Source organism: Myxine glutinosa, chromosome 4 (genome assembly GCF_964187855.1).
Source record: "Myxine glutinosa chromosome 4, kmMyxGlut1.1, whole genome shotgun sequence".
Classification (NCBI taxonomy): Eukaryota; Metazoa; Chordata; class Myxini; order Myxiniformes; family Myxinidae; genus Myxine; species Myxine glutinosa.
In genome coordinates this window covers 149,350,022-149,371,342 of record NC_136264.1, presented here as the reverse complement: position 1 = coordinate 149,371,342, position 21,321 = coordinate 149,350,022, and the positions used below count along the sequence as shown (strand labels likewise).

At 41.9% G+C, this 21,321-nt stretch overlaps 1 protein-coding gene and 1 pseudogene across 1 annotated transcript in view; one reads left to right on the top strand and one right to left on the bottom strand.

Annotated features, from left to right (window-relative positions):
- U2SURP (U2 snRNP associated SURP domain containing) overlaps nt 1-18,443 on the bottom strand; it is a 63,887-nt gene extending 45,444 nt beyond the window's left edge. Inside the window, exons 1-11 of the mRNA XM_078776607.1 lie at nt 18,165-18,443; nt 16,926-16,996; nt 15,262-15,376; nt 15,015-15,130; nt 14,820-14,887; nt 14,550-14,671; nt 14,117-14,199; nt 6,528-6,693; nt 5,453-5,664; nt 3,908-3,951; nt 235-339 (exon numbers count right to left, since the gene is read on the bottom strand). Coding sequence (XP_078632733.1) covers nt 235-339; nt 3,908-3,951; nt 5,453-5,664; nt 6,528-6,693; nt 14,117-14,199; nt 14,550-14,671; nt 14,820-14,887; nt 15,015-15,130; nt 15,262-15,376; nt 16,926-16,958 — 1,064 coding nt within the window. The 5' untranslated portion in view covers nt 16,959-16,996; nt 18,165-18,443. The remainder of the gene's footprint in view (nt 1-234; nt 340-3,907; nt 3,952-5,452; nt 5,665-6,527; nt 6,694-14,116; nt 14,200-14,549; nt 14,672-14,819; nt 14,888-15,014; nt 15,131-15,261; nt 15,377-16,925; nt 16,997-18,164) is intronic.
- A 941-nt stretch (nt 18,444-19,384) lies between these two features.
- On the top strand, nt 19,385-20,588 carry LOC144891657 (zinc finger BED domain-containing protein 5-like; annotated as a pseudogene).
- The last annotated feature ends 733 nt before the right edge of the window (nt 20,589-21,321 follow it).

The window sequence follows — 21,321 nt, the reverse complement described above, 5'->3', positions numbered from 1 at the left end:
TGAAATATGTTGAAAAAGTCAAAACTTTACATGGGGTGTACTTACTTTTTCACGTGACTGTATGTATGTATGTATATATATATATACTATATATATAACAGACAATTTCCAAGTGTGATCTAAAAGTTTTAACCAGAAATGAGGCACATGCTGGAATGTTCTAGTGGCACAAAGCACAATGAATGATAAATCTGCATGAAGAAAAATACAATTAGTGTGCCAAGCACAACCAACCTGTACATCGGGTTGTTGATTTCCCTGCTCATGATGACTGCCTCAAAGAGAGGCCCCTCACGAACCACAAACTCTATCATCCGGTGGATGAGGCAGAGCAAAGGCCTGTATCATTGGTGGACGAGCGGGTGGAAAGGGGCGTGATGACAATTTTAATACCAATCGCGATTTTTATCAAGAAACGTGTTTGCAAATCTGTCTAAAACTATTCAAATTATAAAGTTTCTATTTTCATGCCTTTCTGAACCTTGTAGAAGTGGTTTTAGAAAACTGCGCTCAGATGCAAGGAAAGCACGGTTTATCTTTAACAATCCGAAATCAGCATGTCATTATAAATAACTAAAGTTTAACAAACTTCCGTTACTCCTTTCTAAGCATGATAAACCCATCTTCCTGATCATGATAACGAATGCAGGCCCAATTTGATCAGATAGATTCCAGTGCGAGGGTGGAGGTATATTCCCTTAAAACTAGGACAGCTTGGGCTGAGAAGTCGTGCTTTCAAACCAAAAATGCAATTTTGTACTGGAGAATGAGGCATTACTTACTAGAGCATGGTGAACCACCCTCAAGGACTAACAATGACCTCTAAGAAAAAGCAAGATGTAGAACTTGCAGACTAATGAAAGACCAAGACACTGATGTATTATTGGGCCCCAAAAATGTAGCTGACAGCCAAAAATCATTTTATTGCCTGGCACTGACTCACTGACTGGGTGCCAGATAAATAGTCCAGAGGGGGGTGCAGAGTGTCAGGTTAAAACAAAGGCCCGGCCAAGCCCAATTCAAACCGCGTTACATGGTAGTTGAGGGTGCGAGTGCATCGTGGTGTTCAGGGATAGATCTTCGTTCGGTGTGGCTTGGCAGTCTTTTGCCGTCTCTCTCTTTCGCAGCAGATCCTCGCTGCTCCTCTGACGATTCCCTCCAAAGGATCTCCATCACAGCTAGCCCCCAAATCGAACAGACTCTGTCTTTTCCCTCTCATAACATAGATCTCCAATATATTTGGAACTTAAATTTTTTAAACTCAGATGAACCCCACAATTTGAATCCCGTTGCCCTCAATGGGCTGGAAACAGAGAAACAAAATTAATTTGATAAATGTAGTGCAGATTTTGATGTTGTGCAAGTTTAATAACAGCGTTAGAAATTGTAGGAACATTTGTGAAGATGATGAATAAAAGCTACTGCACTTTATTTTCAGGCGTTGAAGTTAAATTAACGGTTTAAAAAAATGAACTGTACCAAACAGAGGACGCACCACACAACAAAGCAAAATGCTTTATCCACTAGGGCCCTATAGTCACGAAGGCGATGTCATATTGTCAAAGCGTGTGCACCAAGTAAAAGTTTCCTCTACAACCAAAGCAAATTCCGAGAGAATGTGCTCGACACCGGTGATTCAAGTGAAGTCAAATCGTTTCACATTCAAAAATTTTGCTTGGGCTACAGGTATAAATAATTGGACATTAACGTTACCTCAACCAGTTTTGAGACCGAAATTAGTGAGAGTAGGGGAGGGGGGATATTGAAAAGGCATGTCTCTAAATTTTGTTTTTAAAATAGTAAAAAAGGAGCAAACAAAAACTTTTGTACAAATAAAAGTACCAATAACAGAATATTTATGAGAAATAATGCTGCGACCTAACAAATTGCACCTCAAAAGCAAAGCAAGCTTGGGTTGAGCACTGTTAATCCAATCTGGGGTCCTGGGTTAAACATGCCGCGCACGCCGCACAGTACTGTGTAAAAGTCTTGGGCCACCATGAAAATAATTTGTATTGTCACATTGGCATATTTTGATATATAAAAGGTGCTATAATCATCATGTTTTATGAAAGAAACAAAAATGAATTGTATTTTATAATATTAATGCATAGAATTTCAATATTAGGATGCATAAAGCAGCAGATATCTGAACCAGATCTGAATTCAGATCTGAACCAGATAAAGCAGCAGAGATCTGAACATAAGGTTGTCTTGTACGATTTCCTGCAATTTCTGCAGAAGTTCCATTGGGAGGTTGTTCCATTCCATGCAATATTTCCCACAAGTCACCCTTTAGATTTTGGGTGTTTTTCATTTTTCTTCTGGTCTAAATAATCTGACAGCTTCTATTATGTTGGTTGAGGTCTGGACTTTGAGAGGGGGCTATTCTTATCGTTGTAGAATTCTTGACTGGTTTTCTTGCTAAAGATGTCCTAATGACAAGAAAGGGAAGAAAAAAAGAAAAAAAGGGAAAGAAAAAAACGAGGGAAGAAAAAAAAAAAACTGGCGCCAATTTATCTTCGTTTGTGATTGAAAGAATGGTGGATTGGTTTCTGCTTATACTTGTTAGCAATAATTGTTGCTTCAATTGTCACCAAATCACCAATGCCAGCCAGCAGTGGCAATACACCCCAAACCTGAACAGAGCCTCCAACATGCTTCGCAGTTGGCTGTGGAGTGTAGACACATCCTCATGCTTCTTACCAACCCTCCTTCTGACATAGCACCTTGCCTATGTTCAAAAAATTACAAACTTTCACTCGTCACTCCAAATTACCTTTCCCCACTCATTAGCCACCCAACTCCAGATGTTCTTGGGCATATTTCAGTCTCTTGGCTTTGTTACCTTTATGCAGAAAGGGCTTTTTTTGACAGCAACTCACCCATGGAGACTACTTTAAACAAAAAAAAGAGACCTTCTCACAGTGGATGAGTCCACTTGAACTCACAGATGTGTGTGCCAGTTGTTGTGCAAGTTCAGCACTTGGCCTTCCAATCTGTCTTCTATCCTTTACTTCTCTGGTCTCATTATGCTTCTGTATCGTTGCTTGAATGCCACAACTGGAAATACCTGTTTTAAGGGATATTTGTCTGTGTGAATTATCTTCTGTTATAAAACTATTATTTAGAGTCTCATATAATTTTATATATAAGGCATGGTGTGTGTGGGTTTACATTACCTGCTGGATAGAAATTACAAATAAGTTAAAAAAAAGAAAAGTGGTGGCCTAAGACTTTTGGATTGTTTGGACAAGAAGAAAAACAAAAAACAATCAAAATGTAAAGATTAATTATATGGGAAACATTGCAGAATGCATGGAACAACCCCCCAATGGAATTTGTTCTGAAATTGCAGGAAATTATTCCAAAAGAGAGATCTGCTGTTTTGCCTGAAAAAGATTATCACACCAGATATTGAAATATCATCCATTATTATAAAATACAATTAATTTTTTTTCTTTAATAAAACCTGATCATTTTTACACCTTTTATTAATGAACATATGGTAATTTGACAATAACAATATTTTTTATGTGACCCAAGACTTGTGCATGGTATAGTCAGTCCTGTGTATCATTAGCGTTTGTCAATTGGCCACTGATGTCCTTGCCAACAATGCAAAAATACACCGATTCCTGTCAATGTGTTCTTCATACACATGTTTTCGGTACGACAACTCCACAATGACGCTTAGATCACTTCCAAAAAATAACAATAATAATAGCCAAAAAAAAAAAGTGAGAACGACAACAAATAAAGTTGTGAAAAACAAAAATCAAGGGTCCAACAATTTTCTCCGTTTCCAAAACTCATTGAAGGAAAAAAAAAAATTAACATGTAACATAGGACAACAGATCAAGTGATTTGCAAAAGGAAAGGAGAAGTGGGCAGGGGAATGTGGTACCTTTCAGTTGGGATAACCACTTTGACTACGGCTTCCGACAGAGTCTGTTCGTAACGTAGATTTGGATAACGAAAGATAGACAATGTAAGTGGGTGGAATGCGACCACGAGTCAACAAGATCATAATTATCATAAGCACAATTCGGATATCAAAGCATTTGATATTAACATGCAGTTTACATTTAGCATTGTTAAAGATAAACACAGCTTTAAGCGTCTGATACGTTAGGTGAACAACCTTAGGATTCTCACAGATCAAGCCATTTCAATGAGGCATAGATCTCATAGATCATGTCTCTTCAAGCTAAGCAATGTTAAAGATAAACATGAGGAACAAACAAAATGCAAAATTTGGAAATGTTTCATTTAATCAACAGCAAAAGGTGCCAATCTTTTAATAAATACATACAGGTGCATTCTAACAAAAATCAACCTGATTCACGATTCACTTTGCAGTTCGTGACTCCAAACCTCAAAGAAGCACAGTTTAGCCACTTGTTCCGAATATGTCAGGAAATTACTAAAAGGTTCAGAGGAGCATTTTTCTCCTGTTCGATAGAGGGTTTATGCGGGCTGACAGGATGGCCTAGAGGTATGCACACTCACCTCTCACCCCTAAGCTGTCTAGCTTGAGTTCAAATCCCGAACCAGCTATAAACTGTCATCCCAGTCTTTCACAGGCAGGGTGATTCATCGATGTGTGCTCTGTCCCTCGGTTGGACGTGAAACTGGGCGTTCCGTCTGCCGGCATTAGTTGGTGAACGTTAAAGATCCCACAGTGTGCTTCGCAGTAGAGTTGGTGAGCTAGCGCTGGTACCATGGTCAAATTACAAATTCCTATCCTAACCTACAGAGGGCACCGATTCAGCGGCATAACCGCACCCTCATTCAATGATGCTACCCCACAGCCTTGTGCTGTATACGAAAGAAGAAGAGGGTTACATGCATTAAAACTAGGCCAAAGTTGCAAAGGGTAGCCCCTCAAAGGCATCGACGATCTTGATCAATCAATAAAAGAGTCAATTTCCAAATTCCCCACCATTACTTTACCTAGTCACGTTGCACGAGTTCCAAGTTGTGGTCTCATAAATTACAAAATTATAATTTGCCATCTGTGCCCGAGATTAACGAGAATGGAAATACGAGGCAACCAGCCGTGGAACTTCAGCAATCAAGCGCTATTCCATCGATTTGCTAAATGCAGTAAAAATACAAAATTAAAATTTTCGGTAATAAATTGAAGAAATAGTGCTAAAGTGTTTTGCTGAGTTGTATTGCTTTGTCCCACAATAAGAGACTTGTTGGTTGGAAGCCATTTGATGTTTGGAGTTTGAAGGGCAGGGCATCGTGGAAAGTTAAGACATCGTATGAAAACAGAATATAATAATCAGAGATAAAGTAAAAATGAAGAGTAAAGCAAAAGACATAACAAATGGTTTGATTTGGGGAACTATGGGGATCACACCTTGGATAGCAAATTATGATTGAAATTTATTATTATTATTAATAATAATAATAATAATGACACAGACATCGCGAAAGTCACCTTGTGAAATTCATCCTCATTTATTGGAGGTGGGGGCAAAGGAGCTTGGGGGTTTCTGAGACGATTGCGGGGTTGTGCATTGAAAGGCAGGCCAGATGGAGGGGGTGGCATTGTGAGCTCCAGCATGACTGGAGGGATGTACACTGGGTGTGGGGGGAGTGGGATGGCCTTGCCCCAGCCCAGCCGCATCTCAAATCCCATTATCTCTTTACCTGCACAGACAGTAAAAGCAGAAAAATCTAACCGTGCTGGAGAGACAAGTTCATAGTTACAGCGGTTCAACCATACACCATCCTGGACAGCGTCAGATCAATCTCATCAGCGTGTATATTATGGCAACAAATAAATAAATTATAACAGTGGCAATTGATGCACAAAGAGGGTAACAGGATGTAACTGGAACGGCACTCGGTAGAGCAAATACCTCCGCCAGGCTGAACAGTTTACATTTTTATCCCTCCGATAGGTCAGATCTGAATCAGAACCCAAATCAAAATCGAGTTGGCTTGTTCACCCAACTCATCCACCAAGTTTTGTCAGAAGTTGTCCACCACTTTTTGAAATATGATGCAACATATCGTTTTTGGTCCAACCGTGACGTTTGGTCACATTTGGTAGGTGAAGAATCACTTTTAAAAATTTTTTTCAAAATCTCATATCCAGATCTGGATTCTGACCTTCACCAAAATCAAATTGATTCATCCTCAACACACACCCAACCTGTCCACCAAGTTTTGTCTGATTCTTTCCACCACTTTTTGAGATATCGTGCTCTATATTATTTTGCCCCATTTCTCAATGGTGATGAATCACTTTAAAATTCTCAGATCTAGATCCGGATCTTCATCAAAATTTAATCTTTTAATCCGTGTCACATACCCAACCTCCACCAAATTTCGGCCGAATCCATCCACAACTTTTTTGAGATATCCTGTTCATAAACAAACAGCCAAACAAGGTGTGTAAACATAACCTTCATCCACCTTTGGTGGCAGAGGTAATTAATAGGGAAGTGCTAGGCAACAGTGAGTAGGAGCAAGTGATTTATGAAAACGTATGAGCGCACAAATCTGACCGTTGAGGAACTTCAGAGCGCGTTCAGCATCCTTTCGGTTCATAAAAGCAACAAAACCACAGTGCCTGTCACGCACTTTCTCTTCATCCTTCCGGGGCCACATTATCTTTACACTGGCCAGTGGGCCAAACTTTCCGAACTCCTGACACAGCATCTCTTCATTCATCTACAATCGGAGACAATAGGAGGGGAAGAGGGATGGGTGGGGAGGAGGGGAGGGGATACAGAAGAGGAGATGCATTCATGACAAGGTTACTTGGAAACATGAAAATAGGTTTGTCTCATACAACCATATCCTCATCCATAACTCAATTGAATGCAAGTTTCTTTTCTGCAAAGGTATTTAAAGATATACACTACCGGTCAGAAGTTTTAGAACACCTCAATTTTATCAGTTTTTATTGAAACTAGGACGTGCCCGTACGTGGGTGCCCGTTCCTTGCCAAAAAAAAAAAAAAAAATGTCTTCGCCCATGCATGCATGGGCGTGCCCATGGGCGTGCCCGTAAGTGCGTGATGTGACCGTACAATGAATGTATCGTCCCGACGGCGCAGCTCGGATGGCGCTGCAGTTAATCGGGCCTGTATCGGCAGAGTTATTATAAACGTGTACTACAATCGATCGTACCTTACAGCGTCTGCTCGCCACGTTCAGCATCAGTACGTCGTCACTATGACTATCCGTAAGCCCGGAAGTGACGTCCTCATTTGACTGTCCGGAAGGTCGCATATCGCAGTTACGATGAATCGCAAATTAGTTTTAATTAGTTTTAAAACATAGTTTAACGCCAACATAGCGCCAACATAGTTTGCCAACGTGAAATAAATGAATACGCTCTCAAATGTGCCGTCGGAGGCAGAGTCTGTTCGCCACGTTCGGCACACGTGATAGCTCGCTGCTCTCTGATTGGTTGAATCGTTTTTTGGACATAGCTCGGTAACTACTTCTCCGATTAATATGAAACCTTGAAAAGGCACATCCTCAGGTCCCCAGCAATATACCTGGCAAGTTTCAAGTATATCGGACCCGTGGTTGTCGAGAAACAGCGGTCACAGACAAACACACACACACACACACACACACACACACACACACACACACACACACACACACACAGACACACACACACACAGAGATTACTGGAATTATAGATAGATTTACGCAGTTTAATGTCCAGTGAATAACTTGAAATGGCACAAATGTAAGCAGTAAACTGCTCGAGGTTAACAAAAAAGTTGAGGTTAGCAAAAACGGGAAAATAATGTAAATTGCACAGTTATATTGTAAAAAAAGGCCTTCTTCAGGGAACAAGTAATGGGTTAACAAGTTACAACTGCGCTGCAGCAATGTAAGTAAATTAAGCCTTGAAAGTTCATGCAAACAATTCCTACAGGTGTCCCAACCTCTGCTGATTAGTTGATTACACACCCCCTGTCTGTATAAAAGCAGTATTGGAACAGACTGTTATTACACCCTCTGAAGCATTATTTGGACAATATTGCACTGCAGGAAGTAGTATATTGGAAACTGGAGGAAACTCTTACAGGAAGAGGTCTGGCAGACCCAAAGCCACAACAGAATCAGAAGACAAGTTTCTGAGAATCAACAGCTTGCGTGATAGGCGGCTCACAGGACAGCTTCAAGCACAGCTTAACACTGGTCGAAGTAAGCAAGTCTCAGTTTCAACTGTGAAGAGAAGACTTCGAGCTGCAGGTTTGACAGGTCGAGTGGCAGTAAGAAAGCCATTGCTAAGATGGCAAAATAAGAAAAAGAGGCTTGCCTGGGCCATGAAGCACTATCAGTGGACGATTGAAGACTGGAAGAAGGTCTTATGGACCGATTAATCAAAATTTGAAATCTTTGGTTCATCGCGCAGGGTTTATGTATGCCGCCGAGTAGGCGAAAGGATGGTTCCTCAGTGTGTGACACCAACTGTCAAACATGGAGGAGGAAGCGTGATGGTCTGGGGCTCTTTTGCTGGATCCAGAGTCGACGACTTGCACAGAGTGACTGGCACCCTGAACCAAAAGGGATACCACAACATTTTGCAGCGCGATGCAATACCCTCTGGTATACGCCATCAGGGGTTCATCCTCCAGCAAGATAATGACCCTAAACACACCTCCACTTCCAGGCTATGTCAAAACTACCTTCGAGGAAAAGAACAAGATGGTAGGCTTCAAATCATGGAATGGCCAGCACAGTCTCCAGACTTAAACCCCATCAAGCCGGTTTGGGATGAAATGGACAGAAGGGTGAAAGCAAAGCAACCTACAAGTGCAACACATTTGTGGCAACTGCTGCAACAGTGTTGGGAAGAACTTCCCAAACAATATTTGATTTACATTGTAGAAAGAATGCCACGAGTGTGTTCGGCGGTTATGTCTGCAAAAGGTGGCTACTTTGCCGAGTCAAAAATTAAAGTTACATTTTGTTGAACAAAATGATTCTATGATTTCTTTTTTATCTGCAATTGTTTATTTGTTCTATGCTTAATTTCAGATTACAGAGACCATTTAACTGCGTAAATTTCAATAAAAACTGGAAAAATTGAGGTGTTCTAAAACTTTTGACCGGTAGTGTATATCAGCGGTACTCTGCCGTACTCCCAGCCAATGATTCAACCCAGCAAGATTGTGCTGTACACGATAGAGAGAGAAACCGTCTAAACTTGTCACCTTGCAATTTCACCTCTTTGGACCATTCAAGGAACATCTGGGTAGTAGTCCAGGACCTGACTAACATATGTATGCAAATAATTTAGGAGAGGATAACTCAACTGTTATAGGCTAATATCACCCCCAGGAACAACCTGGGATGTGTGCCAAAATCTCTATCCGGGGCGAAAAGCCCGAAAATGACCACGCCCTTTTTCATAGGAAGTGCTATTTCCGACATAGCTCTATCTTCTATATCGTTGGAGCTACAGATTTTCTGAGGTGCTTAAAATGTTCAGAATAGCCATGTTTAGGAGGTCATATATTTCCAAATGGGTTTTCTACGAGAAAATGACTAAAAAGCCCGAAAATCTTCGGTGGATAGTCAATCGCTTCTCCAAAAGAGCGACACATGAGAGTGACTATGTCCCAGGATTTACAGCCGTGAGAAGTGCAACCGTCAAATGCAACTTTCATCCTACCACAACAATTCTTACCCCCATCCTTCCCTATCCAGCTACAACATACGATGCAATCCTCACCACGACGATTAACTTTCAGGATGCACTGAAACAGAAGAGTGATACCTACGGTGGGTTGTGGGCCGACGAAGGTGTGTACCGTATTGCCAAAGAAATCCAGCTCATGAAACCAGAACAGTTTAACAACATATTCCTTGGTCTAGGTGGGTTTCATATGGAGAAGATTGTATTGGCCTGTCTTGGTACATACCTGGAGCCCTCTGGAATTTTTGCTGTTCTAGTTGAGACAGAGTGCTATGGTACTGATGTCATCAAGACCGTGATCTCCGGTTCCCACTATTCCAGGGCCCGCACTGCCCATTCAATGATACACGAGGTCCTCACATCTATGATGTTAGAAGCATTCCTCTCCAAATACCCTGAGAGACGAACGGAACTAGAGGCACTGCAGGTCAACTGTCAGTCTAAAGAGCTCACGGGCGAAGAATTGAACACCACAAAGGAGTGCGCTGACACCATCCAAGCAGCCTTTCAAGTCTACCTTAAGGAAAGGGCATCGCTGTCTCAGTCATTTGATTACTGGAACACATGATCTCATGCTGGAGTAGCTCCTCAACAGTGAACCCCCGGTGACGCCCATACTCAATAAACATGAGAGCTTTGATTGTCTCATCTTTGATGTCTGCTTTGGGAGCCAAATTTAAGGTGGTCTTAGGGGATGTAAACTTGATTTTGCTAATAGTTGAGTGTATCGATATCGACCTATTTCTGAGTTGACTATCCACCGAAAATTTTCGGGCTTTTTAGTCATTTTCTCGTAGAAAACCCATTTGGAAATATATGACCTCCTAAACATGGCTATTCTGAACATTTTAAGCACCTCAGAAAATCTGTAGCTCCAACGGTATAGAAGATAGAGCTATGTCGGAAATAGCACTTCCTATGAAAAAGGGCGTGGTCATTTTTAAAAGGGCGTGGTCATTTTCGGGCTTTTCGCCCCGGATAGAGATTTTGGCACACATCCCAGGTTGTTCCTGGGGTGATATTAGCCTATAACAGTTGAGTTATCCTCTCCTAAATTATTTGCATACATATGTTAGTCAGGTCCTAGACTATAGCATCTAATTTATGTGTGGGCGAGATGTGAAAGCACATGTGTACGAAAAGCGTGTGTACCCGTCTCAAAGATTTCTAATCAGACGGGGTCAAGGCACACCATTGATTGGATAAATGTGTATTTGTGCTGGGCGATCATCACGAAGGGACGATAATCGTGCTTTACATTCACTATCATGATAATGATGGAAATTAATTATCACGATAGCTACTGCACATGCGCAGTAGGGGAAACGCACCTTGAATCCAGATATTGACAGTGTATTGGCTGCTTTGAGCAGTTAATGTGTTAGGTTTCTCTCAAAAGATTTACCCGTGTTAAATGCAGCTCCATAAAATAAAGCAGGTGATATAATATGGAATGTATATTCTTCAAGATATAATTTAAATTGTATATCGTTAAACAATAAACATCAAAACAACTAACTACTCAAGGTGCCAAAACTGCTGCGGGTGTCGAGAATAGAAATCGCCGATCCGTTTGAGTTTGCTTTGTGCATGAAGTTTAGCACTCAAGACAACGTCATGTCAAAGATCGAGAATATGTGTACTCTGTGTGTGGAGTTTTGCATTGAGGACAAGGACAAGCAGGTAATCTCGTTCTTCTCTACTCTCACCATTCTCATTGGACCCAATGAGTGGGAAACATGGTGACGTGCGTTTCCTTCATTTATTTGTAATACATTTTTGGCACACCATGGAATTGCTTGGCATTTATTATTCGCCAAGTTCAACATCAAAGTTGTTGTTCTTTAACGGCCACTATTATCCCATCTTGTGGGGTCGGCTGAGGGAAGCTTGACCAAAGTCATTCACGAACCGGCTGGCCAGGCCTGATATTCCCTTAGTTAGGGCAGGAATTTGGCGATGGTGCCGGTGATACTCACCTACTCTTTGTGAAGGACACCATGGGATCTTTAACGTCCACCAACCCATACTGGCAGACGGGACTCGGTTTAAAATCCATCCAAGGGACGGCACACACATTGATGAATCACCTGCCTGTGAAACACCAAACTGTTTATAGTTGGGTCAGGATTCAAACCCAGGCTAGACAGCTTAGAGGCGAGTGTGTGTACCTCGAGGGCATTATGTCAGCCCGCGAAGTTCAACATCAAAGGCGTAATTTTAAATGCCCGAAGAGTGAAAATAGTCATATTTGACTTTCTTCACAAATGGTGTGTTCTATTAGGGAGCCGCTTGCTCGGTGTGTTCCGTTAGTGAGCCGCTTGCTTGGTGTGTTCCATTAGCGAGCCGCTTGCTATCACTTGCCAAGCCAGGCGTTCTGTATCAACCACTTTACAAACTGCTCGTCCACTCACTCAGCAAAGGAGCAAAGTGATTTCGTCCAGGTAAAAAGAGGTTTGACTTTAAACAAATTGCCACAGAATTATGAAATAAAGAGTACGAACACACGTAACTCTATGGCTATTCAATTTTTTTATGTGGATTGTTGTTGTATGCTAAATGGTTCTCAAGGCACTAATTACATTATTAGCCCCCATTAGACTTGGTCTGCAACTGGGGTTATGAATTTGGTCTCAAGCGTCTGCAACCATATCTCGGAGATGTATGGACCGATGTTGTTCATACTTGGCACAAAGACAACACATGAGTAAACATATACAGAAAATTTTATTTCGCCATCAGACCAAAGATGGCCATGGCCATGATGGCCAAAGATGGCCATGATGACTGTCAGCCTTTAACTCCGTGCAGCAAGATTACTAAAACAACAGGGGCAATGACATTTTATGTCTTTTTCTTCTTGTTTGTATTATCGTATTATCACGATAATCATGATAATGAGGTCCATTATTGTGATATAGGTTTTTCCATTATCGCCCAGGCCTAATGTGTATACATAGCAAGGAATGCATTGAGAAATAGGTGCAGCTTCACTGTGCAAAATTAAAAATAAAATGTCTATCAACCTCACACTACCCTCATATTTCCACCATGCATGGATTTTGTGGGGAAAAAAAAACAAAGCAGTGCAAATTCCCAGATCACTTCCAACATCATGGAAGGAGTCTGGTCCAAGCAAGACTGAGAGGATGGATACAATGGCGGTAATTTCTGCCTTGAAAATAGCGACAATAACAGGTATCTCACAACACTGTCCCGAGAAAGATGGTGATGGTGACACCGAGATGGATAAGAGTGCCGGAAGCACAAGTTAGTTTGGTGGAATGGATGTACAAGGGAACAAAGGGAAGAGCTTTGGTTGGTCCTGGGATGTCGGAGGAGCTCAGTGTGAACATCGGTTTGAGGGAGGGAAGCACTCTCAGCCCACTACTATTTATCATGGTGATGGAGCTGGTAAGCAGAAAGGTAAACATGAGGGGAAATATGGGGAGGATGTTGTATGCGGACGATCAGGTCGTTGTGGTGGAGAGTGGGCGGGAGATACAGGAAATACTGAGGGAGTGGAAGGATGCATTTGGGAAACAGTGGGCTGAAGATAAGTATGGAGATGACGTGGGTCAGGCAGCAGAGAAAATAAATGAATATCAGGTTGGAGGGGAAGGAGATCAGACAAAGAAATAGGTTTGAGTATCTGTGGGGGAACAGTGACTGGGGATGGTATGTCAGAAGCAGAGGTACAGAGGAGGATTCAGGTGGGTGTGAATACGTGAAGGAGGGTGGAGGGAGTAATGGCAGACAGAAAGATACCAAGGAAATTGAAAGGGAAGGTTCGTATGTAACGCCGGCCTACCTTTACGGTATGAAAACCATGGCACTGACAAAGACAACAACAGAGGCTGCAGGTTTGCGAGAACAACTGGGTCAGGAGGATTGCGCGAGTGAAGAGGGTGGATAGAACGAGGATGGATGAATTGAGGGAGGAGATTGGTGTGCAGATGAGATTGACGGGGAGATTGGTGAAATACCAGCTGAGATGGGCTGGACACGATGCGGATGGGGAAAGAGAATAGCAAAGAGAGGATAGGTTGAAGGAGCAAAGTAGGAGGAAAAGAGGTAGATGGCGGTTGAGATGGAAGGATTGTGTGAGGAGGGCATCAGTAAGGTGGGCGTGATTGGAGAGTGGAGAGAGTTGGCTGTGGACAGAGGGAGGTGGAGGAGTTGTATGGTCAAGGAAGGACAGAAGCTTGGTACCATTGGACCTCACCCATTATGAAGGGAGAGTGGAGGAGAAGAAGAAGATGTTAATCAGAAATTTCTGGCATGCATGCTCATGATCACTCACCATTTTTGCTTGGTCTATATAGTTGCTGTATTCAGACCAAATGATTGATCCGAATAGAGCAACTATCATTCCCCTACAAATTTCCCATACTTAGGTGTTGAAGATTTCAAGGAGACGACTTACCTTTGGGTTGATGTTTCCAAGATACAGATTGGTTGTAGATGGGTCACCAGTGTCATAAGAACCAGTGGTGTAGTCTTCCAAACCTAAAACATACCATCAGAACAGGACAGGAAAACATGGAAATCGTTCAAATTCAAACTTGAAGTAGAACGCCAAGATGCATTACGATAAGTAAAGTAAAAAATACCAATAAAATGCACATATCAAGCATCTGGGGGGGGGGGGGTTGAAAAAATATGGAGTGCAGTGGTGCAGGTGAACTTTAGAGGCCATCTGCATCATGCACAGGTGGGTTTTCAGAAGTATTCAGACTACTGCAAGTTAAATGTCCTTCTTTTCAAGCTCACTGGCAAAGTCACATATTTTGCAATGGCACCCTCAAGTTTACTTTTACCCATGGGAGAGACAAGCTAAGGTTAATTCCGAAACTCACGAGATCGGCGATTGAGCTGCTGTTCCAACTCGGTTGAAAGTGGTTCAAAGCGGCTGGGACGGTATGACCCGTCTTGTAACATCTTTTTTAACCGATGCCTGCCTTCACGCTCCTCCTGGATCCTACAGGACCAAACCAAACAATTTAGAACAGCAGCATGACATTAACGCAACTGAAAAGCACCAAATATAATCTGTTAGATGAGATTACATTGACATTTTGAAAATGTCACCGGCAAGGGTCCGAATGACAACTTGTGCTACCACTTACAATTTCAATTCTTCTTTAAACAACTCCAAGTTGCTCTTCTTCTTTTCTTTTTCGCCCTTCCGGAGCGGCTGAAAGGAGAGAGTTTGTGGAAACAAATTGAGATCCACCCCAGAGGGGTGATGCTGGGACTCGACCTGTGTGCTGAAGAATTACAAAAATGATTATATAGAGGAATAAACGAATAACACAACATACAGGTTTCTTGATTTCTGGAACCGGAGAGGTGGCTTGCTCTGGACGGGCCACTTTGTTCTCAGTGACCCGACAGCTTGGTCTATATAGCCGGCCATGCCTAGACTCATCCTTATCATCTGGACAGCATAAAAGCACAAGCATGCACATAGACATCAATACTTGCCAAGCTAAATGTATATTGGGCCGGAAGGTGAGTAGGGTAGGTGAGGGTGAAAGTCAACACAAATATTTTAAACTGTACACTCACCTTTACCAGGATTGACAACACCACCACGGACAAAAGTCTTCAGTCCAGCAGCACCTCCACCTTCAAAAGAGGCGAGGAACTCCTCATACACCTCTGCAGCCTTTACCTCATCATCCTACAAGAATCAGGATGTGATCATGCGAAAAAACAAAAATGACTGGACAATCTAGTTCAACCCTCACAGCACCACAATTCCAACACCAGCATACAATAGTTCTGGTAATATTCTGACTGGGATGACGTGTGCGGATTATTGAAAGCAGAATCGCGGTCAAGGAAATATCTGCCCATTCGCTCAAAACATGGATTTTTACCTCCGGCACCGAAGGAGGTTATGTTTTCACCCCTGTCTGTCTGTCTGTCTGTTTACAAGATATCTCAAAAGGTTGTGGACGGATTTGGACAAACTTTGGCGGAGAGGTAGCGTGTGTGACAAGGACGAAATGATTCGATTTTGGTGAAGATCCGGATTCAGATCCGGCTACTAGAATTTTTTAAAGTGATTCTTCACCACTGAGAGATAGGGCCAAAAACGATACATAGCAGGATATCTCAAAAAGTTGCGGACGGATTTGGACGAACCTTGGTGGACCGGTTGTGTGTGTGACAAGGAAGAATAGATTCAATTATGTTGAAGATTTGAATCTGGATCTGGATCAGAGAACTTTAAAAATGATTCTTCACCATTGAGAGATAGGGCTAAAACCAATACATAGCACGAAATCTCAAAAAGTTATGGACGGATTTGGACGAAACTTGGTGGAGAGGTTGAGTGTGTGACAAGGACGAAATGATTAGATTTTGGTGAAGATCTGAATATGGATTCGGATACGAGAATTATTTAATATTTAAGTGATTCTTCACCATTGAGAGATCGGGCGAAAAGCGATTATATAACAAGATATTTAAAAAAGTTATGGAGGAGTTGGTGAGGTGACAAGAACAAGCCGATTCGATTTTGGTTCAGGTCCGAATCCAAATCCGGCCCATCACTGGGATACAAAACATAAACTGTTCAGCCTGGTGGAGGTATGCACTTTACCGAGTGCCGTTCGAGTTACTTCTTTTTTATGTGTCGTGTGAATGTGTGACAATCAGTCCAATAGGGTCTCGTGGAAACGCAAATCAAGGGAAGGATGAGTTGGAGATGCAGATGCAACAAAGTCACGAAAGAGCAAATGACCATTTTCTGAAAGAAAAGAAAAGAAAAGAAATTTTTTTTTGTACAAATGGAGAATGCATACCCCACCCCTCTATTATTCTGCTCCTCGATGAGCCTGAACATCTGCACACAATTAAAAACCCACTCAATACGAGAAACGTATAAGTTGAGTTTTGAATCAGGAAATCAAATCAGAGTGCAAAGACAGAGTGAAACAGATTTGTGTAATGTGGGAATTTTGATGAACGCAAGTAAAAATTCCATACCAAGCCCTTAGTACAAATAAATTAATTTGCATACAGGTGTGCATCATCAGACTCAGCACCTCCGTCCAATTCGGGACAATGCCAAAGCATCACTCTGGGAACACCGAGGTTGACAGGACACACTACACTAAGTGTCCAGGACGTGTTAGGGAAAACGATGCAAAATATTCAGACAGCAGAGGACAAGATAATTACCCAAAATGCTACATCGACACCCACGCTGATCTCACAATTACCTTTTGCTTCTGCGATTTCTTCAGGGCATTCATGGTGCTCACAAAAAACTCTTTCGCCACCGACACGAAGTCTACACCACACGACAGGTCAGCACTCAATCATCCTTTTGATTCATAGTACAACTTTGCCCATATCCACGACGAGTACAGCATGCCAGTCTTTTTGGTTATCGTGGCACAGGTGGAAGCCGTAGCTCCATTAAAAAAGGTCAATTAAGTAATGTCTTTAATCAAGGTCGACAGGTAACTTAGCCAGTCCCATTGTGATTCCTACTTTGTAAAAGACCCATGCTACCTGGTTCATTTGACATGAATTCAGTGGAAGAACAGAAAATACAAATGTTTAGCGCTTCGAAGGAGCAGGCCCAGCACAGGTGGCCAGGCACAGGTAAAGTCATATTCATACAGACTATTTACATCAACATGAGTGGAGAGATAAGATCTGTTTTCATACCTTGAGAGGCTATCGATGAAATACATATTGGTGAAACACAAACTCGAATGTTAGGAGCAATGCACATTTGATGCATTCTACTAATGGCAAGTCAGGGTAACTTCCCTCAGTTTTCTGTACAAACATTTTCTCTCAAGTAGTCCCCCCCTCCCTTTCACATTTCTTCCCCTCCAATAGTACTTACAGTTACACACTTCCCCCTCCCTTTCATATCTTTCCACTCTCCCTCCTCTCCAAAATATCCCTTCCACTATTCCCTCCCCCTCATCATACCATATCCTTTCCGCCCTTACACCCCCAGGACCAAATATTGTGATATTCATGGGTTCATATGCTCCATATAGATAGCTCTCCTGCTAAAGAAATGGCAATAATCCCAAAAAGAAAAACAAATGCACATAAAATAAATCGAAAGGAAAAATCCTTCACATATAAATATACCTGTCCGGAGACGAGCGCGGAAGTAAAACCCATTATAAAGGACATGAATCTCAGAGTGAACGCGTGTTATGTATGTATGTGTATCATATGTGTGTGTATGTGTGTGTATGTGTGTGTATGTGTGTGTATGTATATATATATATATATATATATATATATATATATATATATATATATATATATATATATATATATATATATATATTACCAAACATGCTCATGAGAATACCGTTTTGACAGGTAGACCAATCTGGCACAAGCGACCAGAAAACACGCTACTGTCTATGCAACGACAAAACAAGACTTGCACAAAAGCACAAAAGGCGATGTGAATTTTGCATTACCTCAGAGGGTTCAATCACGGCCTAACCCCAGAACGAACTATCCGAGCCCAGGAGGCCTTCACATGCGCCACGGACTTCACTCGCGCAACTTTCACGGTAGTCTGCTGTACACTTAATCCACCGCCCCCCCAAGAGGGGGCCTTAAATGGGAGCAAAATAAGCCAGCTGCGCTGGATGTTCACGAAGACCTGAGAAGGCAGGGGCCTAATTTATTTAATAGGCCGACGAATAAGTTGCGCCCAGCGTGATCGAACCGACACGAAAAACATGGCGAAGTCCAAAGACGAGAATTAGATTCTCTTTCTCAATCGCATATTATTTCATAATTTAATTGTATTTGTGAGTTCAGTGTAATAATATATTTACATTGCATTCATTTATTCGTTCAAAAACGATGAAATAAAAGAAAACGTTAAATCGATATGCCATCCGTTGTACGCTTATACACCGCTCATGTAATGTTTTGCATTTTGAACAACTTCCAATTTTATGGGCGGTATTTAACTGAAAGCAACTTGTTTCCAACATATTACTATGGCCTCAAATTTCAGCAGCTCTATTTTTGAGATAAAGCTGGCTTGAAGGGAGAACTTTCTCCGAGAAAGAGCTTCGAAGGGGTGTGTTCCATTTCCAATCAATTTATAGAGCACTCGCCAAGTGGCTTGCTTCATTTTAAGCAACCATTGTTGTACTCTCCGTCGACGGTCTTAATACCAAAACTTGCATTCCTCATTTTGTTGAGAGAACAACCGAGCGGCAATAAATGAAAAACCAATCGACAAACCCTCTTCCTGACTCGAAATCGTCCCTCAGCCCGTGTGGAAGGAAAAAGATCCACAAACAACGACAACCAAACCCTCGATTACGTCACATGATTGTGCGTGGAATTCTGAGATAAAGCCGAGGTCTGATCCGCCATCTTTGCTTTAATTCATTCATTCATTAACTTATTTATTTAACGTGTCATGCTGGACGTGGGACTGACTATTCCATGGGTTCCCAATCAGGGGGCCATGGCCCACTGGTGGGCCACAGAGACTGCCCAATATTTGCCCAAATAATATAATCTTTTCACGCACAAGGCCTAAAACAAGAGTGCAATTCTGTGTGTGTGTTGGTGGTGGGTGGCCAGTGGTAGCCACCCACTATTCCCTGCATTTGTTTTTAGTCTTGTTTTTTAAAATATTTTTCCTTTTTTTTTTTCCAGAAACCCTTCTGAAATGACAAAACGAGGATATGATGAGCAATACATAAAGTTTGGATTCACATCCTTACATGATCGTGCAGAATTAAAGGGACAATGCGTCCTGTGCCCGAAAGTTCTCGGCAATCAATCTTTGCGGCCATCGAAGTTGAAGCTCCATTTGGAGAAGATTCATCCACATCATCAACATAAGAATGTGGACTTCTTCAAGCGAATGGAAGAGAACGTGAAGCGCCAACGCTGGGATCAAAGTGGAACATTATTTCAGCAAAACAAGCGTCTTACGGAGGCTTCTTATGCCCTCAGCCTCCTCATTGCGCAACAGAAGAAACCTCACACAGTCGGAGAGACTCTGATCAAGCCATGTGCTCTGAAGATGGCTAGGATTCTGCTTGGAGAAGAAGCTGAAAAAAAGTTCAATAAAACTTCTCTGTCAAATATACGGTTCAAAGGAGGATTGCTTTGTCTCGCGACATAAAAGAACAGGTGATTGCTGAAATCAAAGACGCTGCATTTGGATTGTTCTCAATTCAGTTTGACGAATCCACAGATGTTTCATCCTGTTCCCAGCTTCTTGCCTTCATTCGGTATGTGAAGGGTGGATTCCATCAAGGAAGAATTCTTATTCTGCCATTCTCTCGAAAGAAATACCAGAGCTGTGGATGTGATGGAAAAAGTAACAGAGTTCTTTGACCATGAGGAACTGAACTGGCACAATCTCTGTGGAGTGTGCACCGATGGCGCCCCAGCTATGCTCGGAGCAAAAAGTGGCTTCCAAGCGCTTGTTCGAAATCTATCTCCAGGCATCATTTCTGTTCATTGTCTGTTTCATCAGCAAGCTCTTGCTTCAAAAACCCTTCCATCTCATCTTCAGGATGTTCTTGAACAAGTCAAAATTGTGAACTACGTGAAAAGCAGTGCTTTGAATTCCCGACTGTTCAAGCAATTGTGCACAGAAATGGATTGAGACCATAAGAACCTGCTTTACTACACCAAGGTGTGTTGGCTATCAAAAGGAAATGTTGCAGCACGAACGAGTGTTTGAACTCCGAGAAGAGATGCAGAGTTTCCTACAGATGCAAGAAAAGCACAAACTTGAAGCTTCCTTCCATGAAAAGCTGTGGGTCTTTCGCCTCACATACCTTGTGGATATTTTTGATCAACTGAACAGACAATCTAAAGCTGCAAGGAAAGGGAACAACTATCATTCAGTTCATTGACACTCAGTGCATTTATACAGAAGCTTGAAAACTGGAAACGAAAGGCTGAGGAAGGGAACTTTACCATGTACGAATCTCTTTCAGAAGTCACTATTAATGGGCCGTTGGATCCTGGCGTTGCAAAGGATGTTGTGACACACCTCAGCTGTCTCCGAGAATAATTTCTGCAGTACTTTCCAAAAATTGAGAGAGAAGGACTGGCACTCATGAGGAATCCTTTTCTTGTTAAAGTCAGTGATGTCCAGGATGACCTGCAAGATGAACTGATTGAATTTCAAAACGATTCTGGATGCAGAGGTCTTTGAAGCTTCCTCTATCTTTGAGTTTTGGCCAGAAATGATGGGAAGCTACCCCAACATTGCAAAGGAATGCCTTCGGAAACTCCTGCCCTTTGCAACAACTTATCTTTGTGAATCAGGCTTCTCAATATTGGTGCAGCTGAAGACAAAGGCACCTTGAATGTGAGGCAGAACTTAATAATAATAATAATAATGCATTTATTTTATATAGCGCTTTTCAGGAAGCCCAAAGACGCTTTGACAGAGTGCAAAACATAATGCATAGCAAAACATAAAGACAATTGCAAAAAAAGAAGAATCAATAGGGAAATATTCAAAGCACAAAGGAGGGAGAAGGAGAGGAGATAGTCAGGGGTTAGATGCTGTGGGTTAAATGTTGAATGCAGTGTTGAACAGGTGGGTCTTGAGTGATGTTTTGAATGTGGTGAGTGAGG